Below are 20,578 nucleotides of genomic sequence, written 5' to 3'. Positions count from 1 at the left end.
ATCCCAAAGTCCTGAACTTGACCCCGCTCATGGTATTCTTTTACCGGGTCGAGTGTCCGAATTCTTTTGGGGACATCAGGCACAGGCAAAAGCACAGTAGCATTCTCCTTGGCCTTAAGTCCGTCAATGCGTGCCCGCATAGAATGAATAAAGCGCCACAGTCCCATACAGGGTAAAGTTGTATTTACCAGGGTGGGGATCAGCGTTTTCTCACCCGCCCAGCAGTCGCCGTAGTAGTGACATCATCGGCAGTGAATCTCTCAGGCTCCTAAAGCAAATTCAGGCCCACACCGGAAGTGCGTCGACATCCGGTTTTGGAGGAAGTGTGTCGCTGTTGTCTTCCATGTGGAGGTCATGGCCGTCGAAAGCCTTCTCACCGGAAGTCTCCACTGGTCTTTGTGGTGAGTAAAGAGTTGGTTTCTCATTGCTCGGCTGATAGGCTGGAACCTGGGTATCCTCCTCTTGGGATACAGGTACACCAACCATGCCGCGGGACATCGCCGTGAAGGGGGCGCCTCCCCTCCACCACTTTGGCCGCGCCCTACCAATTCTCGGCTCCTTTTTAGGTAGAGCTGGAAGCAAAATCAACTTTGACTTGATACACACTGCAGCTGTCTTACCGCCGCTCTGGCGGTAACACTTCAGTTGTGACTTGTTGGTTCCGGCTCTCTGACCTTGTTGGGAATCGGATCTGGAACCATCACTGACCCTGGAACAATCATCGAGGCATACGAACCACCTTTAGCAGTCTTTGGAGCCCTTAAACCCTCTCTGATCACCAACGGTAAGGGGGACTCATCATCATCATCAAATTATATGTAAATGAGTCACACCTCACACCTCCTAAAACATTTCTATAAGACCTACACTGACAAGTCTAAGGCTACGTCTAATGAAGTGATACTGGTGTCAGACCCAACAGAAAAATAACCAACAATGTATGCTATTCTCTGAAGCAGCTCTAGCATTGTAGTAAACCAGATACTGGGAAGCTCTACAGTCACAGCATACTTTTAGAACTACTGCTAACACATGTAGAGCCCCCCCCCCCATACCCCCAGTGACTTCCTTCCATAACAGACCACTTCTACTTTCTGGTTGCCAGTTCAATGTGCCTTGTGCACTAAAAAGAGCACACCCGAGATACCTGGGAGATATGCTAATGTAAGGATTAGCTACAGGTGTGAGCAGTAGAGCTAAAAGTATGCTGTAAAAGTAGAGCTTTAGTTTAATGCTTTTCTTCATCATTTGGACATGCGAGAAGGGCATACAGAATACCAAAACCTGCAAATCGAAGCAGAAATGTCTCTTTCCACACGGAAATGCACAACTCACAGTTACTAGACTATGCCCCAGCGTCTTTATCACCACTTTTGAAGACAGGGATAACTGTAGCAGTTTTTCCAGGCCTTAAGGATTTGGCAGGAAGACAAAATGGATGTAGGACCTTAAATTGCAATTGGTCAGGCCACATTGATTGTTTAGCTTTAATTGGGGGATCTCCTGTACAATCTCCTCTTCAGAAACTGAAGATATATTCATGAAAGTCTGAAAATTGGAACACTAATAGAACAAAATAAACTGCACCATATTTAGTATAGAAAAATACATTATTTCCATCATGCTTACCTCCCCATCTGTGGACTGTAACTGTAGTTCTTTTCTACAGCTGGCCTTAAATTCTCCTGCAACAGCACTGATGTGTACCCCTTTCGGTGCTTCCATTGTCAAAGATCTCGTTGGAGATTCAAGTCTAAAAACCAAATAACATTGTAAAAGCAAGAAAATAAATAAGGCATTTAGAAAAAAAAATGTTGTGATGTGATCCTAGATATTTGTTTAAAAAGTATGCATGAAACTATAGCAATTCTTTAAGAACTAATTCTGGGTCGAGTTAATCAAACTTGCACTCCAAGTGAGCTGTGATTGAATTTTTTACACACAGTTGGTTTGGAGAAAATCCAGCGTTCTTACAAGTTGCGCAACTAACTAGAGATGTCCAAATGTCTCAGAGTTCTGTTTGCAAACAGTTTCCCAAATCTTTAAAGATGTTTACATCTTTGTACTTACACTCCCATGGAGTTTGTATCGTGTCTTGTTCAATCTGTACATTTCACAAATATTCACCCAAAGTATATTTTTCAGGAGAGCTAGACAGTCAAACAATCTCCCTATCTGCCATTAGTATACGAGTAGAACATGACTAGCCTATTGAACTTGCTCGATTACATACTACATTTACATATGGCATTAATTTTGGAAGAACAAGAGATACCACTATCTAAATAATATTTTTTAGTACAGTTTGACCTCTCTATTCAATTTGGTACAATATTGCACGTTACAACAATAAAATCAGTTAAATAAATTCCAGTAGAGGAGTACTGTTAGGGCCAATACAAATCTGGAGTTCTCTATTGAATATTAATTATATATGCCACAAATTGCTACTAAAAAAAACCTTAGCAGGCATTTTTAATAAAAAATAATTGTCTTTTTGTGAGGAATAATAATTTTGGGTTCTCGTCACAAGTTGAATAGGTTAACTAGGGTTGGCGTTATACAAAAAGGAAGATACATGCTGATGCTCTATTTCTCTGTGTCGATCTCTCTGAAAAAATGACATTTTCATGAGTGGCAAATTTCTACAATTAACATTTATTCAAATCCCGCCTAGAGAAACTATTAAAACATAATTTAAATTGTCATCCTTTTTATTAGGCAAATCAAGATTGCTGTTTTTTTTGTCCCAAGAAAGTTTATCTTTGCTCAGTTGATGTAAGCCCAATATTGCAATAATATAGATGTCTGCTGCTGTTCTGTAGACAGTGCCTGCCGTGACAGCATGGTGGGGGACCAAGATTTCTGGATCGACTCCCAGCAGGGTTAGTCCTCTGGCGCTGGGGCAGCCATGGTCATGTTCCCAAAGTTTGCCCCGGTGCCGGAGACACAAGGGCTGTTAAATCTGTATGTAACATTTCTAGTTTGAATAAATACTACAAACAAATTATTTCAGACAATACAGTTACAGTACCAAAACTATGCACAAGAACATTCTTTCAAACAGAGAAATCTGTATAGTTACTGAGAGACTTTGTGATAATATTGGAGACAAATTCATTCTTGAGAAAGAGGTTTTAACAGCCTAAACTGCAGGTTTAGGGTTCATTACTGTATCTCAAGAATACCCCCTCCAATATATATGTATATTCTTATTTATATAGCGTTATATATAAAGAAATATACCTGCTGGTCAACCAAGTGTATTTGTAAATATGTATAGTATATGAAATGTACAAGGTGCATAATGGAAGGTAATAAGCATATATACAAAAATAGTTGATTGAGAGAGGTCATCCAAAAATAATCCCTTTATACATTGCACTCATCGAACACAGAAATTTGGTGGGAAAATTTTAATTCTGGGTCTCAATACCCCTTCATAGGCCATTCATCTTGAATATTGGAAAGCAAATCGGTAATAAAAGATAAACATTATTAAGGCCGTGCTTATAGTGTGCTGGTGCCGGCGACGGCGACTGATGTTGTCACCCGTCGCCATTAGCAAAAGTTGCAATTGAGTTTAAGGCGATGTTGCTGGCTGCAAGGCCAGCAACGTCACAAAAGGGGAGGGCAGAGGCACGGAGAAGCTCCTGATTGGTCGCAAGGGGAGACCGTCACCGAAAAAATCAAATAACAGTGACTACCAGATTTCTAGTAGCACTGTCGCTCTGTCGCCGTCGCGTGCACTATAAGCGCATGCAATGGCAACAATGCATTTGTTTTGCTATAACACAACGGCGCCGTCGTGTCGCCATCACTATAAGCGCAGCCTTAGTCATGCAAAGGGTGTGTATAGGATGTGAGGGTATATATGTAACGCCTGTATGCCCGCAGACCTGGCCAGTCCCCAGTACTGAGGTGGGTATGGGTATAACACGCATCCACAGCAGTGAGGGTGTGCCCGGAGTGTGGTAATGCGTTGCCGGGCCTGGTAAGAAAGGGTTAACGTATACTTGCAGAGTCCGGGGTGCCAGAGATCGGAGAGTAATGTCCGTGTGCCAGAGTTCAAGGATTGGAGAGAGCAGCGTAGTGATGTCCGTAAGCCAGTGTTCAAGGGTTGGAGAAAGCACTAGTCACTTTATACACCATTACTATTATATGTATATCACGATGTTATTTATTCATTTCTTTATGTATTCCATGTGCTCTTTATTAATATTAGGCTAGTATAAGGCAGGCCACACGTTCATGGCTTTTTTCCTAACTTTGCCACTCACCTCACCCTCTTATCTGCCGCGTGTGGAAAACAGGCACTTCATATACTGCCTTCAGTTTGTTTACATGATGACATCACGCATGCGACGTTGCGCTACAGCTTGGAACGCATTAGCCAATGGAACGCAATGCGCTAACAATAGGAAGCCGGATAAATGAAAAAAGGCGCAAATTTTAAACTACTTATAGGAAAAGGACAGCAGGACTTGCAGATACCGCCTGGGAGAAGTCTGTTTGAGATGAAATGCATTGGGACTTTATTTTACCATTATACAGATAGCAGGAGAACCTTGGAAGCTTTCTGGAGCACTGTTACCTTCTCTTATCTGTATCCCCTGGTGTGTGGCCATCACTGGGGTTTATTGAGAGTTGGGATCCAGTTGTTTTTAGTGTAGCTTTTGTGGCCTTCTGTTTTCTGTTTTTATACCATAAATATTTATTTCCTTTTTTTCCTGCGTTCTTTTCCTGTTTTTTGGAATTATCCTGCGATTCCAGAACCACCCATATAAGTTGGTAACTTTAACAACCATAAGTCTTCCTATTTTCACTATAATGAGAGTGTGCATTTGGCTCTTAGCATTCTAGCATCTCTTATGTATACAGTATTACACTATTTTGTGTTTTATCGTTCTATTGGGAATATCCTGTTGCTGAGGAGCCTGAATTGACGCTGCGAGTCCTGCCCTTGGAGAAGGTTCATACCATCAGAGATATCCTGCTAATGGAGATTCCTCAACACCAGTGTGGTTATACTTAGCATCCAAAATGCTTATTTAACCTCGCCTAATGTGAGTGCATTACCTTCTATCCCTAACTGTTTTATACAGTATTACACTATTGTGTCCTTTTTTTCCTTTTTCTCTATGTATTTCCCATTTTGATGAGATTGTGCGCATTTGGAACCTCTCTCCTCAAACAACTCAAGTGGCCCAGAACGAACACACTTGCTTTCCGGTGCGGCACCCATCAAGGATATTTACATATTTGGACTATTACGTATCCTTCCACAGTCTTTTTGCGCTTGTTTTCCTCCATTTACATTGGAGAAAGCAGCGTAGTGAAGTCCGTAAGCCAAGGTTCAAGGGCAGGAAAAAGCAGAGTAGTCAAATCCAAATGAGTACACAAGTTCAAGCCAAGGGAATCCAAACAGGGGCAGGGACAGGAACCAGCGCTGAAACAAACAAGGGAGCTAGGCATAGACACTGCACACACAGGAGCTACAGAGCAATGAGTAAGAGGACAGAGTGGGGTTATAAAGGAAGGAGAACCAATAGGGAAGAGAGGAGGAGCAGAGGCTTGAGTGGAAGTTTGCAGGGATAGGTCTGAGAGAGCAGGGAAGAAGACAGGGAAATAATCAATAGAGATGGCTTGTAAGCCATGGGGGGCGTAGCTAGAGTTAAGGGGCGGCAGATAAATGGAGCGGGTGCGCGCGCCCCCTGTAAGAGCACTATGTGCGTGCACCACACGTGCCACGGAGCGCGAGGGACGAACCGACGCGGGGACGCTCGACAACGAAGGCGAGAGGGAAGGAGAGGCGGAGGAGCAAGGTAATGTAGAGGCTGGGGGAATAGAGATACGCCGAGGGATGCGGGTGCCGCGGAGGGGAGCGAGTGACCGGGAACGCGCGCGCACATTGCAGGGGCCGCGCACGTGACCCAAATGTGCGTCAGGGTATGCCAACCACGCCGCAGAGGAACGGCCGTGAGGAAGGGAAGGGAGAGAGTGAGGCCGCAGGGAAGAGGGAGAGATAGAAGTTGTGGGAACAGAGGTGACGGGGACACGCTGGGGAGCGTGAATCCCCCGATCCGTTACAATATATACAAAAGGTGAAAATAAAAACATTGGTGGTGAGGGAGCTGGAGATGGGTGTGCTTATAACCATAATGCCTTCAATTGTAGCACCCCTCAGAGGGTTAAACTCCTCCTTCCCTGAAGGTTCGAATAGGAAGCTGAACAACGATATAACTGTTATAGATTCTAGTGTTCTCAGAGTTATACAAACATAAATAGCAGTTCAAGATAAAACATTAAAAAAATGGAATATAAAGAACAGTAGACATTTTGAAACTCAAAATATAATGTACAACAAAAACTATAAAGATCTTTATTCTTTATTAGAAGAAATTAGATTGATTGGTTTACTTATTTAACTACTAAAATAGTTTACTAAAACAGCTAAGAAAATATATATATACAAATAGAATAAAAAAAACACACACAACAAACAGCAGGGAAGTATGCATTCACTTCTTTTGGGAAATCCTTTCACACAGCTTAATCTTAATTTATAAGCAAATACACTGTAAAAATATGAAATGGTACCATTTGTACAAAATGTTACTAATGGACAAATTTGACGTAGCTTCTATTAACTAAAGTAGAAACATTTGTCCAATATATATATATATATTTTAATGAATATATATTGTAAATGACATACAAAGCTTGAATTCAAGTCTGTGAGAGAAAGGGATCTTATGAACGTTCTATCACTTCCTTGCTGCACGAACAATTTCCATCTCATTATGTTTAGCATTAGCTTTTAGGATTATTTTGCAGTCATTATCTGGAAGTCACTGGCATTCGCTAACACTGTCGCTAGCATTGACATAAAAGAAAAAAAGCCATTAAATTTGATCTTCATGTTCTCCCTATGGGCCTCAAGGGTAAAAAAACAACAACAAAATAATTTACCTCCTTATTAAGAAGGTGATTGAGGCCACCACTTTCAACATGTAACTACTCGCTTTCTCTTTTTTGCATACATATTAGCTATTAGTACAGGATGTTTTAATGTTTAATTATAATTAAAAGCTATATCACTAGAATGATAATCTTGACTTTTAAGCTTGCATTGTTGTTTTATTGCAAGAAAGATAGCAAGGGAGATCAAACTAAATTATTAAGGCACTTCATGTTATTGATTTTTAAATATGATGTTTTATTGGCTTGTTTTGTTAATGTTATTTTGAATGTAATTAGTTTTGGAACAATAAAGATTGTTAGCAGATTTGTTAGCTATCACACTATAATGCTCTACTTATATATCTTGGTACTAAATGGTAATAATATTACCTGATTTTTTGCTACCATATTATTTTCAAAAGTGCTATAGAATTGAAAGTTCTCTTACAATATAAGTATTATTGTGACATCTTGTTGGGGGACATGTTAGCTTTTTTTATTTTTATGTATGTGCTGATGTATAGAGATGGGCACATTTTTTCTTTGAATTTGAATCCGCTGTTGATTGGCTAGTTCCTTTCATCTGTGGATCAGTCTCAAAAAGACAAATTCACTATTTTTTTCTTTCAGTACAAATCCAAGTGACAGATTGCAAATCCATGGTTGGATTTTTAAGAATCCAAATTTGGATTCAATCCACATACCTGAAATACAGTGAGGAGGAGGAGAAGGATGATGATGATGATGATGATGATGATGATGATGATGATGATGATGATGATGATGGTGATGATGATGATGATGATGATGATGAGGAGGAGGAGGAGGAGGAGGAGGAGGAGGAGGAGGAGGAGGAGGAGGAGGAAAAAGACAAAGGGGAGGACGAGGATTTCCATTGCATTAGTGTCTCCAGATTTATATTTATCCCCTAAAACCTCCCTCCAAATAAATTAGGGAGAGATTTCGGTGCTGAAAAAGGAGCACACCTGAGGTATCACAAGGAACAAGGTAGATGTGATGCTCTAGTCGGCTTGACACTCACAACCATAACACATAATGGCACCCAACCAGTACAATGCTTATAAATGGACAATGTCCGTGGTAGACAGGAATAAAATAAGGCACTGCGGCACTTTACCTGTGCTACCCAAGGGGCACTCTTCCCACACCTGAGGTACCCTGAGTGTATTTAAATGAGTCACATTCCAAATGTCCTAAAAGTCTGTCCATAAGAACATGTACGCATATTAAATCCGAGTTTGGATTCTTAAAAATCCGTCCACGGATTGTGAATCCATTCCATGGATAAGTTAAAATTGTTAGTCAGTTTTGCAGATATATTAAAATCTAGAATTCGCAAGATGGATTTTCAGTGCTACTGTAGAATAAAAATCTGAGAGGAGTGGATTTAAAGGCATTTTTGAATTTATTGGCTCGGATTTGTAAGCACACAATCCACAGACGATTTTGTTCTGGAGATCGAACTTGGTCTTAAAAAATTCCAGGAAAATCCAGAAAAGTGCCCATCTCTACTCATGTGTGCATAGTTCTGTCAAACAGATACCTGTGCAGTGCATTGAAATGAACTTTTTCTACTCCAATATGTACAATATAGACCTCCTCTTATTTCGAAACTTGATGCCTCCTCCTTGTCATTACAGTAAGCATAATAGTACATTAATCTACTCCAGTAGGTTTTCAGACCTCTCCAAAGGGCCCTTAACCAGACCAGGTTTTTTTAGGCAAGCACCCAACATTTTGTTCATTTGTTATTCCTAAAAAAACTTGATGTGGCTGGTGACAGTTTGTGAACTACTTTCCATTTCAATAAGTACATGAAAGAAAGAGGTAAGAGCAAACAAGAGCAAACAAATGAAAAAATGAATGTTGTTAATCATTCTGTTGGGTATTTCTGTGGCGTGAGTGTTCTCAGTCAAAAGGAACTAGTAGAACTGTAGACCAAATTGGAAAATAAATAAAAGACTAAAAACCATGGACCCACATTTAAACTACTCTTACTGTAAAGACCCCTATCCTTTGTTGCTGCTGAAATCTCCTTTCCTCTCCTGTACTGCCCTTGAGTTTAATAGTTTGTTTGAAAGCTCCTTGTATTGTCTCCACATATATTTGTATATAGTTATCATATCCCCTTTTAGACATCTCATTTCTAATGTTAACAAATCAAATTTAGCTAGTTTATTCTCATGTCAGATTTCCCATCCCCTTTATTAATTTGAAGGCTCTTCTCTATTTTTTTTCTAGTTCCATAATGCATGGTTTATGGAGTGAGGCCCAAAGCTGTACTCCATATTCAAGGTGTGGTCTTAGTAATGCTTTATAGAGGGTCAAAATTATGCTTACTGTCCTCTTAACCATAGCCCATTTGATGCAATAAAATAACTTATTTTTCTTTGTACAGTAGCTACTGCCTGACATTGGGCACTATTTCTAAGCCTGCTGTCTAAAAGTTCTCCTAAATCCTTCTCCATCAAGGATTGACCAAATGTTGTCCCATTTAATTTGTAAGTCACCTGTTTATTCTTGTTTTCCAAATGCTTGATCTTTATCTGTATTAAACCTCATCTGCCTTTTACTTTCTCAAGTTCGCAGTCCATCCAAGTCCTGAAGAGAAATGACACTGTGTTCTGATTTTACTACCTTCACAATACAGTGTCATAAGCAAAGATGGAGAATTTGCTCTCTATGCCAACCCCAAAGCCAATAATAAACAAGTTAAAAGGCAGGGTTCCCATTACTGCTCCTTGGGGTATTCCACTTACAACTTTAGCCAAACCTGAAAATACTTCATTTATGACAACTCTCTGTTGTCTATCCTTCAACCAGTTTTCAGTCCAGATGCAAATATTTTTACTGAGATCAATTTGCTTTATTTTCTACACTGACCTCTTGTATGTGACTGTATTAAAAGCCTTTAGAAAAAAGTAGACCCCATCAACTGCATTACCCTGGTTTAAATTTCTACTTACCTCCTCAAAGAAACTAATAATCTTAGTTTGACACGACCTACAGGTATCTTTCATAAATCCATGCTGACTATTACTAACAATGTTGTTTTTCATAAGGTATTGCTGAATATTGTCCTGTACTAAACCCTACAAGTAGCTTCCCCACTATTGATGTCAGTCTTACAGGTCTGAAATTCCCTGGTAATTATCTAGCTCCCTGTCTACATATAGGCACCATGCCTGGTTTATGCCAATCGTGTGGTACTTAACCTGTCGAAATGGAGTCCTTGAATATTAAATATAATGGTTTGGCTATTACTGAACTTAACTCACAATATTGGATGTATGCCATCATGGCCAGGTGCCTTATTTAATTTAACTTTATCAAGCCGCCTGTGAACTTCTTCGTCAGTTAACCAATTGTTCATTAAAATAGAAGTTCTCCTCACAATACCCATTGATCCGCTGACCTACTTATTGGCCAGGCCAATAGAGAACATTGACCGCCCAATAAGAAAATTAATCTCCTTCATCCTTACAGCGGCAAGATGTGCGGTGGCCGCCTCGTGGAAAAAGGTGTCGCCCCCCAAGCAAACTGTAAAGAAAAGAATCCATGAGGTAATGTTGATGGAAAAACTCTCAGCCTTTCTGAAAAGAACGACAACGTCCTTTTATAAAGTTTGGGAACCATGGCTGACTCAACCAACAGAATAGAACCCCCCATATAATAATAATAATAAAAAAAAAAAGGAGCAAACCCAGATACTAGATAGCAAGGATACGGTTTGGGTCTCCGACGGACAAAGGAGGAGGCTGAGAACCCCCCCACCTCCCCTTCTGCTCTCCCCCTCCCCTCTCTTTTTCTCTCGCCTGCCCTGCTCGATCCCCTAAAAGGGATCGGAGGCATGTTGAGGCTTTTCAATGTTTAAAACAAAAATAAACCCCTTTATTAGGCAAAGGTATGTCTGTATAAATGTGTAATTGTACAAATGCCTTATAAAAAAATTTGAAACAAAAAAAATAGAAGTTCTTACTTCCTCCTGTTGCAATATTTTTTCTATTGTTTCCTCCCAGGTAAATACAGAGGCAGATAATGTATTTAATACCTCTGCATTTCCTTATCTCTAAAAATATGCCTGCCCATCTCATACTGAAAGGGTCCTATATTCTCTTTTCTAATCTTCTTGTTATTAGTGTACTTCTTTTTTCATTTTCAATTTTTGCTAATCATAATTAATTTTTTCATCTTTATTTATTAATTTGCCCTTTTGAAACTTGTGTTACATGCATTAGAATTCTGATACGATGCCTCCGTCCCTTTTGACTTTAAGGATCTAAACGCCTGCCTCTTCCTTTCCATTTCCTCCCGTACCTGTTTATATAGCCACATTGTTTTAGACTTGTTTCTTTTTTTTCATTTGCAGTCTTACCTAAAGTATATTCTCATAAGTATACTTATCTAACAATGTTTTAAAGACAGCCTATTTATCTTCAATATTTTTTCCTGCAAATTGTCATCCCAATTTAGTCATTTTAGATTATTCCTCAATTTATTATAATCTGCCTTTCTAAAATGTACTCTTTGTTGAACCTGTGTAATATGTTTTTTGATCATTTATTTCAAATGAGACCATGTTATGATCACTGTTTCCCAAATGTTCCCAGAATATTTGTCATTAATTCTACATTGTTTGATATTAGTAAATCCAGTAATACCACTCTGCTGGTTGGTACCTTGTAATGTAATTGTCTTTTAGCACACCAAAAAAAAAAAAAACTGTTTCCTTTAGTTGTAATGCTAACCAGTGCTCCAGTCTGGGGCTAGATAATTAAAATCACCCATTAGGCAAACATTACCAAGTTTTGCTGCATTATCCATTTGCCAAAGTATTTTGCCTTCCTCAATGTCACAGACATTGTTGGTTTATGGCATATCCCTTCAAATATTTTCTTTCTACTTTTACCTCCACCGCTAATTTATATCCACAAAGTCTCTACATTTTCATAAATTCCTAAACATCTTCCCTAATACCGTAATAGGTTTTAAATTTGATTTAACATACCCTGTAAACATACTCCATCACTTCTTCAAGTTGCATTATCCCCTTAAAATTAACTGCTCAATCATGAGTTTCATCCCACCATGTTTCAGTAATGGCTATGATAGATATTGTGCAGGTATTTTGCCTCTGAATTGCTCCACTTTTTCCTTGATACTGTACATAACCCTCCTAACATTTTTTCATTCTGTTCATGTTGGTGAGTCCATTTCCATAAAACCCCCTTAAGAAGGCGGTGGGGAGATAAGCAATTGTTTCACTGTGTGCAAGAAAACTGTGGTAGAGAATGAGCAATACAATACCAGGAAATCTTGAAGTTTATCATTGTATTTTGGCCAAGAAGCATGCTCGATTGCCTTTACCTTATCTTCTGCCCCCCACCCCCCTACCTTGGCTCCGGCGTCGAATGACGCCGTGGGTTATGTAACATCATGTTGCCATGGTAATGTGACATCACGTTATCCTGTGGCGTCATTTGATGCCATGTAGCTATGACGATGCATCGCTGGATGCCAAGGTAAGGGAAGTTACAGAGGCCTCGCTTGATCCCCCAGCATTTAATTGAAATGCCTTGGGGAAGAGCATGGGACCTCTGTAACCACCACGCCCACCCCCCCTGGAAAATATTGCACCCCCAATTTGCGCACCCCTGATATAGAGTATGCTCAGAGGATTTGATGATCAGAAAAGCAATGTATGATGTGACTCTTGGAATTCCTGAGATAAGGATGTCCATGAAATGCTGGAAAATTCTCCGTAACATATAAATTCCAAACTGGAGTTACTTAACTCAAAAAGATCCATATGAGTTACTGTATGTTGTTTGTGCACCTGCAGCTTCCTTATTGATAATCAATGGTTGATATGCCTTGGCATAGGTTGAGTTGTGCAAATACTGTAACACTAGCAATATCAGTGAGCCGTTTGTTTACAGCAGGCACAAGATATGTGAGCCTCGTTTACTGTGCATTTATAATCTCTGCATTTATAATCTCTGCAAATTATTATGTTTCTGTTAATCTTCAAAATAGGTAAAACTGGTGTAACCCATTATGTAATGCTGGATTGACTCAAGGTCTTAGTTAATGTTTGTGCAAAAGGCATATGGAAGATCTCTTGCTTTCAAATGTACAGTATAGATGAAATTATAAGATCAGATCAAATGATACCAGTGGTAATTTGTAAGGTCTAACTGTAGTTCATCAAATTCAGTAATCTTGCTTAATTGTCTTTCAATAATGATGTGGACCTTGGACTCTGATTCCCACCTGTGATAATCTTTTTCTTCCTAAGAGACTCTAGTGCTGACCTTTTGAAATGGTAAGATGTAATTTTCCCTTTAAAGAAAGATTACAGACACTTACAGCTTCCAAGTAGTTTTACAGTCTGTTCATTATAGTCACGGCATTCTATATACATTCTTTAAGAACTTGTGAGGATTCAGCTATAATGGAAACTCTTTACCATGAATCAACTTCCATTTTACTTCATGGTCATTGATGAGTTACAGTTACAAACAGTTACAATCATCCCCAAATCCCTTTTGACTTTAAGGATCTAAACGCCTACCTCTTCCTTTCCATTTCCTCCCGTACCTGTTTATATAGCCACATTGTTTTAGACTTGTTTCTTTTTTTTCATTTGCAGTCTTACCTAAAGTATATTCTCATAAGTATACTTATCTAACAATGTTTTAAAGACAGCCTATTTATCTTCAATATTTTTTCCTGCAAATTGTCATCCCAATTTAGTCATTTTAGATTATTCCTCAATTTATTATAATCTGCCTTTCTAAAATGTACTCTTTGTTGAACCTGTGTAATATGTTTTTTGATCATTTATTTCAAATGAGACCATGTTATGATCACTGTTTCCCAAATGTTCCCAGAATATTTGTCATTAATTCTACATTGTTTGATATTAGTAAATCCAGTAATACCACTCTGCTGGTTGGTACCTTGTAATGTAATTGTCTTTTAGCACACAAAAAATAAAAAACTGTTTCCTTTAGTTGTAATGCTAACCAGTGCTCCAGTCTGGGGCTAGATAATTAAAATCACCCATTAGGCAAACATTACCAAGTTTTGCTGCATTATCCATTTGCCAAAGTATTTTGGCTTCCTCAATGTCACAGACATTGTTGGTTTATGGCATATCCCTTCAAATATTTTCTTTCTACTTTTACCTCCACCGCTAATTTATATCCACAAAGTCTCTACATTTTCATAAATTCCTAAACATCTTCCCTAATACCGTAATAGGTTTTAAATTTGATTTAACATACCCTGTAAACATACTCCATCACTTCTTCTAGTTGCATTATCCCCTTAAAATTAACTGCTCAATCATGAGTTTCATCCCACCATGTTTCAGTAATGGCTATGATAGATATTGTGCAGGTATTTTGCCTCTGAATTGCTCCACTTTTTCCTTGATACTGTACATAACCCTCCTAACATTTTTTCATTCTGTTCATGTTGGTGAGTCCATTTCCATAAAACCCCTTAAGAAGGCGGTGGGGAGATAAGCAATTGTTTCACTGTGTGCAAGAAAAGTGTGGTAGAGAATGAGCAATACAATACCAGGAAATCTTGAAGTTTATCATTGTATTTTGGCCAAGAAGCATACTCGATTGCCTTTACCTTATCTTCTGCCCCCCACCCCCCTACCTTGGCTCCGGCGTCGAATGACGCCGTGGGTTATGTAACATCATGTTGCCATGGTAATGTGACATCACGTGATCCTGTGGCGTCATTTGATGCCATGTAGCTATGACGATGCATCGCTGGATGCCAAGGTAAGGGAAGTTACAGAGGCCTCGCTCGATCCCCCAGCATTTAATTGAAATGCCTTGGGGAAGAGCATGGGACCTCTGTAACCACCATGCCCACCCCCCCTGGAAAATATTGCACCCCCAATTTGCGCACCCCTGATATAGAGTATGCTCAGAGGATTTGATGATCAGAAAAGCAATGTATGATGTGACTCTTGGAATTCCTGAGATAAGGATGTCCATGAAATGCTGGAAAATTCTCCGTGACATATAAATTCCAAACTGGAGTTACTTAACTCAAAAAGATCCATATGAGTTACTGTATGTTGTTTGTGCACCTGCAGCTTCCTTATTGATAATCAATGGTTGATATGCCTAGGCATAGGTTGAGTTGTGCAAATACTGTAACACTAGCAATATCAGTGAGCCGTTTGTTTACAGCAGGCACAAGATATGTGAGCCTCGTTTACTGTGCATTTATAATCTCTGCATTTATAATCTCTGCTAATTATTATGTTTCTGTTAATCTTCAAAATAGGTAAAACTGGTGTAACCCATTATGTAATGCTGGATTGACTCAAGGTCTTAGTTAATGTTTGTGCAAAAGGCATATGGAAGATCTCTTGCTTTCAAATGTACAGTATAGATGAAATTATAAGATCAGATCAAATGATACCAGTGGTAATTTGTAAGGTCTAACTGTAGTTCATCAAATTCAGTAATCTTGCTTAATTGTCTTTCAATAATGATGTGGACCTTGGACTCTGATTCCCACCTGTGTTAATCTTTTTCTTCCTAAGAGACTCTAGTGCTGACCTTTTGAAATGGTAAGATGTAATTTTCCCTTTAAAGAAAGATTACAGATACTTACTGTACAGCTTCCAAGTAGTTTTACAGTCTGTTCATTATAGTCACGGCATTCTATATACATTCTTTAAGAACTTGTGAGGATTCAGCTATAATGGAAACTCTTTACCATGAATCAACTTCCATTTTACTTCATGGTCATTGATGAGTTACAGTTACAAACAGTTACAATCATCCCCAAATCCCTTTTGACTTTAAGGATCTAAACGCCTACCTCTTCCTTTCCATTTCCTCCCGTACCTGTTTATATAGCCACATTGTTTTAGACTTGTTTCTTTTTTTTCATTTGCAGTCTTACCTAAAGTATATTCTCATAAGTATACTTATCTAACAATGTTTTAAAGACAGCCTATTTATCTTCAATATTTTTTCCTGCAAATTGTCATCCCAATTTAGTCATTTTAGATTATTCCTCAATTTATTATAATCTGCCTTTCTAAAATGTACTCTTTGTTGAACCTGTGTAATATGTTTTTTGATCATTTATTTCAAATGAGACCATGTTATGATCACTGTTTCCCAAATGTTCCCAGAATATTTGTCATTAATTCTACATTGTTTGATATTAGTAAATCCAGTAATACCACTCTGCTGGTTGGTACCTTGTAATGTAATTGTCTTTTAGCACACAAAAAAAAAAAAAAACTGTTTCCTTTAGTTGTAATGCTAACCAGTGCTCCAGTCTGGGGCTAGATAATTAAAATCACCCATTAGGCAAACATTACCAAGTTTTGCTGCATTATCCATTTGCCAAAGTATTTTGGCTTCCTCAATGTCACAGACATTGTTGGTTTATGGCATATCCCTTCAAATATTTTCTTTCTACTTTTACCTCCACCGCTAATTTATATCCACAAAGTCTCTACATTTTCATAAATTCCTAAACATCTTCCCTAATACCGTAATAGGTTTTAAATTTGATTTAACATACCCTGTAAACATACTCCATCACTTCTTCTAGTTGCATTATCCCCTTAAAATTAACTGCTCAATCATGAGTTTCATCCCACCATGTTTCAGTAATGGCTATGATAGATATTGTGCAGGTATTTTACCTCTGAATTGCTCCACTTTTTCCTTGATACTGTACATAACCCTCCTAACATTTTTTCATTCTGTTCATGTTGGTGAGTCCATTTCCATAAAACCCCTTAAGAAGGCGGTGGGGAGATAAGCAATTGTTTCACTGTGTGCAAGAAAACTGTGGTAGAGAATGAGCAATACAATACCAGGAAATCTTGAAGTTTATCATTGTATTTTGGCCAAGAAGCATACTCGATTGCCTTTACCTTATCTTCTGCCCCCCACCCCCCTACCTTGGCTCCGGCGTCGAATGACGCCGTGGGTTATGTAACATCATGTTGCCATGGTAATGTGACATCACGTGATCCTGTGGCGTCATTTGATGCCATGTAGCTATGACGATGCATCGCTGGATGCCAAGGTAAGGGAAGTTACAGAGGCCTCGCTCGATCCCCCAGCATTTAATTGAAATGCCTTGGGGAAGAGCATGGGACCTCTGTAACCACCATGCCCACCCCCCCTGGAAAATATTGCACCCCCAATTTGCGCACCCCTGATATAGAGTATGCTCAGAGGATTTGATGATCAGAAAAGCAATGTATGATGTGACTCTTGGAATTCCTGAGATAAGGATGTCCATGAAATGCTGGAAAATTCTCCGTGACATATAAATTCCAAACTGGAGTTACTTAACTCAAAAAGATCCATATGAGTTACTGTATGTTGTTTGTGCACCTGCAGCTTCCTTATTGATAATCAATGGTTGATATGCCTTGGCATAGGTTGAGTTGTGCAAATACTGTAACACTAGCAATATCAGTGAGCCGTTTGTTTACAGCAGGCACAAGATATGTGAGCCTCGTTTACTGTGCATTTATAATCTCTGCATTTATAATCTCTGCAAATTATTATGTTTCTGTTAATCTTCAAAATAGGTAAAACTGGTGTAACCCATTATGTAATGCTGGATTGACTCAAGGTCTTAGTTAATGTTTGTGCAAAAGGCATATGGAAGATCTCTTGCTTTCAAATGTACAGTATAGATGAAATTATAAGATCAGATCAAATGATACCAGTGGTAATTTGTAAGGTCTAACTGTAGTTCATCAAATTCAGTAATCTTGCTTAATTGTCTTTCAATAATGATGTGGACCTTGGACTCTGATTCCCACCTGTGTTAATCTTTTTCTTCCTAAGAGACTCTAGTGCTGACCTTTTGAAATGGTAAGATGTAATTTTCCCTTTAAAGAAAGATTACAGACACTTACTGTACAGCTTCCAAGTAGTTTTACAGTCTGTTCATTATAGTCACGGCATTCTATATACATTCTTTAAGAACTTGTGAGGATTCAGCTATAATGGAAACTCTTTACCATGAATCAACTTCCATTTTACTTCATGGTCATTGATGAGTTACAGTTACAAACAGTTACAATCATCCCCAAACCTGGTTCCTTGTCATAGATATTCAGAATTTGATAAAGCATTTTGATCATATTGTCTAATGCAACGCCTATTTTGCTTGATGCTAAAGCTTGAGAATAATTTTACATTCCTTTGCTTCTAACATTTACTCATATATGTTCAGTAGTGACATTTTGCCTCTTTAAATCTACAGATGTAGATCATAGTGGTTTTATTTACATTTTAATAACAGTGTATTGTAGCAGGTGGTCTCCGGAGCAGAATCGCATTGATTTCAGCATCGGGGCCCCTGCTTCCTGAGTTACAGGACCCGGTATGGGGTCCAGGTATTTCCTGTGCATTTAAATGTTTCGGTCACGTGACACAGGAGATACAGGCACCCCTTAACGGGCCTATAACTCAGGAAGCAGGGGTCCCTGAGGTTGGAATCAATGCGGTTCAGCTCCGGAAACACCCTGCTACAGTACACTATTATTAAAATGTAAATAAAAACAGCTTAATTACCATAGCGGCTAACCGCTAAAGCAATGAAGGAGTTAAACCTGAGACCCCGGTTTGTTAAAGGTGTAGGGGGTAGATGAAGGGAGTAGTTGCCCCCAGGTTGGTGGTTAGGCCTGGTGGGACGGTTGCGGGAGGAGTTAACCCCTTCACTACCATAGCGGTGGGAACCACTATGGTAATGAGGCGGTTAAATCCTACCTACCAACCTGAGAGGCCTAACCACCCTCCCTTGGTGCAACTACCCTCTTTACCCAATCCTTCTACCTCCAATAAAAATTAAAATACAACAACCCGACTACCCACCTCCTCTATCCCCACCCCAACACATATAGCACACATACAGAACAGTAATGGGCAAAATCCCTATTATCCAGATCTGGATAATAGCTAATTTGCCCATTTAAAATGAAACATTATCCAGCCAGCATAAAGTAAATTAAAGTTGCACTTACCCCTGCCAGGATGAAGGTCATACTCATCTTCCTCTTCATCTTCCTCCCCGTCCTCCATGGCAGCAACAGAACAATAAAAAACAAACTAATGGCCACTAACCTCTTAATCATCTGTAAAAGTGTTTCCCCAACCCCTGGGAGATCTGCCCATTACAGGGTGTGTAGTGCTGGACACCTGCTGACTTAGGCTGCGCTTATAGTGCCGGCGATGGCAACAGCGACGCAACGTCGCGGCAAAACAAATGCATTGCAGCCATTGCGTGTGCTTATAGTAAGCGCGACGTGACGGCGCGACGGTGGAACGGATTGGTCGCGATCGCTGGAAGTCATATCTATTTGATTTTCCTGTGACCATAGCATGACCGTCGCATCGCCGGCACTATAAGTGTAGCCTTACAGGATGCTGCGTCGTCCGCCAATGGTAGTGAGGACATTAGGACAGGCTTCTGAGGTAAGTGACTGGTCTTTATCTCATGGTGATCTGCGCCTCCATCACTTGCAGGCTCCAGTAAGATGAAGGCAATTCCTGCTTGAGAATGTACTCCACTTCCCCAGATAGAATGCACACCAGGCAGCAGTATACGTTAACAGGAAAACTTTATTCTCTCTTCTTCTGCATTACAGAATATAACAGCCTCTGTCTTCACAGTACAACCGGCCTCCAGCCTTAGGATGGTCCCTGGACATTCACCCATTGCCAAGGGCACCAAGGGAAGTCCTTGCTCTTCCCTGACTCCCTAATAGAGTCACAGATAAGGTAATCACTCCTCACTCCCCCAAGGGGAGGGGACAGTAGGTGCCAGAGCCCTGCACACCTCTGTGTGATACCAGTCTCTCTCAAGGGGATAGTTGCCTCACGTGGTATATCTCAGAATCCGATTGGTTGGTACCACTTCAAAAGGAGAAAGGTCGGGTTTAATCCATTTAAGATTCGTACCCGACCCGGCATTGTACCAACACCGGCTTGCCAATTCTATTGCAATAACAGCCAACTGTCACTGAAAACCTGCTGAACCGCAATCCTTGCTACCTGGCACCACCTGATAACCAGCTTCAGCAGGCACCTGTCAATTTTAATGCAGACTACATGAGTGACCCCAGCTTGTACGCACAATACATCTCTGACATTGGCTCATCTCCACCTGGTTGGCAAAGTTTATAATGAAGGTAAATATAATGTACTTTACAGTATCAACTTTAATTCCCAATGACACTATAGTAGTGTATGCCTGACATATCAATGCTTGTACAAATGGGCACTAGTGCATTACTTGACTCATGTGTATGACCAGAACTTATAGCATAATTTTTTTTCTAGAAAAGAAACTTTGAAATCGAGCTTCAAAAGATAAGGATGAAGTTCGATGGAACTCTAATATCGCTTTTTAAAAACTTTGCCTTTTTTACTTTTATACAGTCAGTATTACCAGCTCCATGTTTTTAAAACTTTGCCATGCTATTATTTTGGACAACACACTATGCACTGTACAGTATGTGATCGACTCAATTACATGTCATAACATGTAATAAAATTTCACACAGAGATGA

General features: G+C 39.5%; 1 protein-coding gene across 2 annotated transcripts in view; it reads right to left on the bottom strand.

Moving 5' to 3' along the window:
- The window catches only part of SGCZ (sarcoglycan zeta), a 1,846,920-nt gene that overhangs the window by 21,401 nt on the left and 1,804,941 nt on the right, over nucleotides 1-20,578 (bottom strand). For both annotated transcript variants that reach the window (XM_075565961.1, XM_075565968.1), the window contains one exon: nucleotides 1,630-1,753. In XM_075565961.1, the coding sequence (XP_075422076.1) occupies nucleotides 1,630-1,753 (124 nt within the window). The remainder of the gene's footprint in view (nucleotides 1-1,629; nucleotides 1,754-20,578) is intronic.

Source organism: Ascaphus truei, chromosome 1 (genome assembly GCF_040206685.1).
Source record: "Ascaphus truei isolate aAscTru1 chromosome 1, aAscTru1.hap1, whole genome shotgun sequence".
NCBI classification, from domain to species: domain Eukaryota; kingdom Metazoa; phylum Chordata; class Amphibia; order Anura; family Ascaphidae; genus Ascaphus; species Ascaphus truei.
Note: the sequence above shows the minus strand (reverse complement) of the source record. Positions and strands in the feature narration are given on the sequence as shown.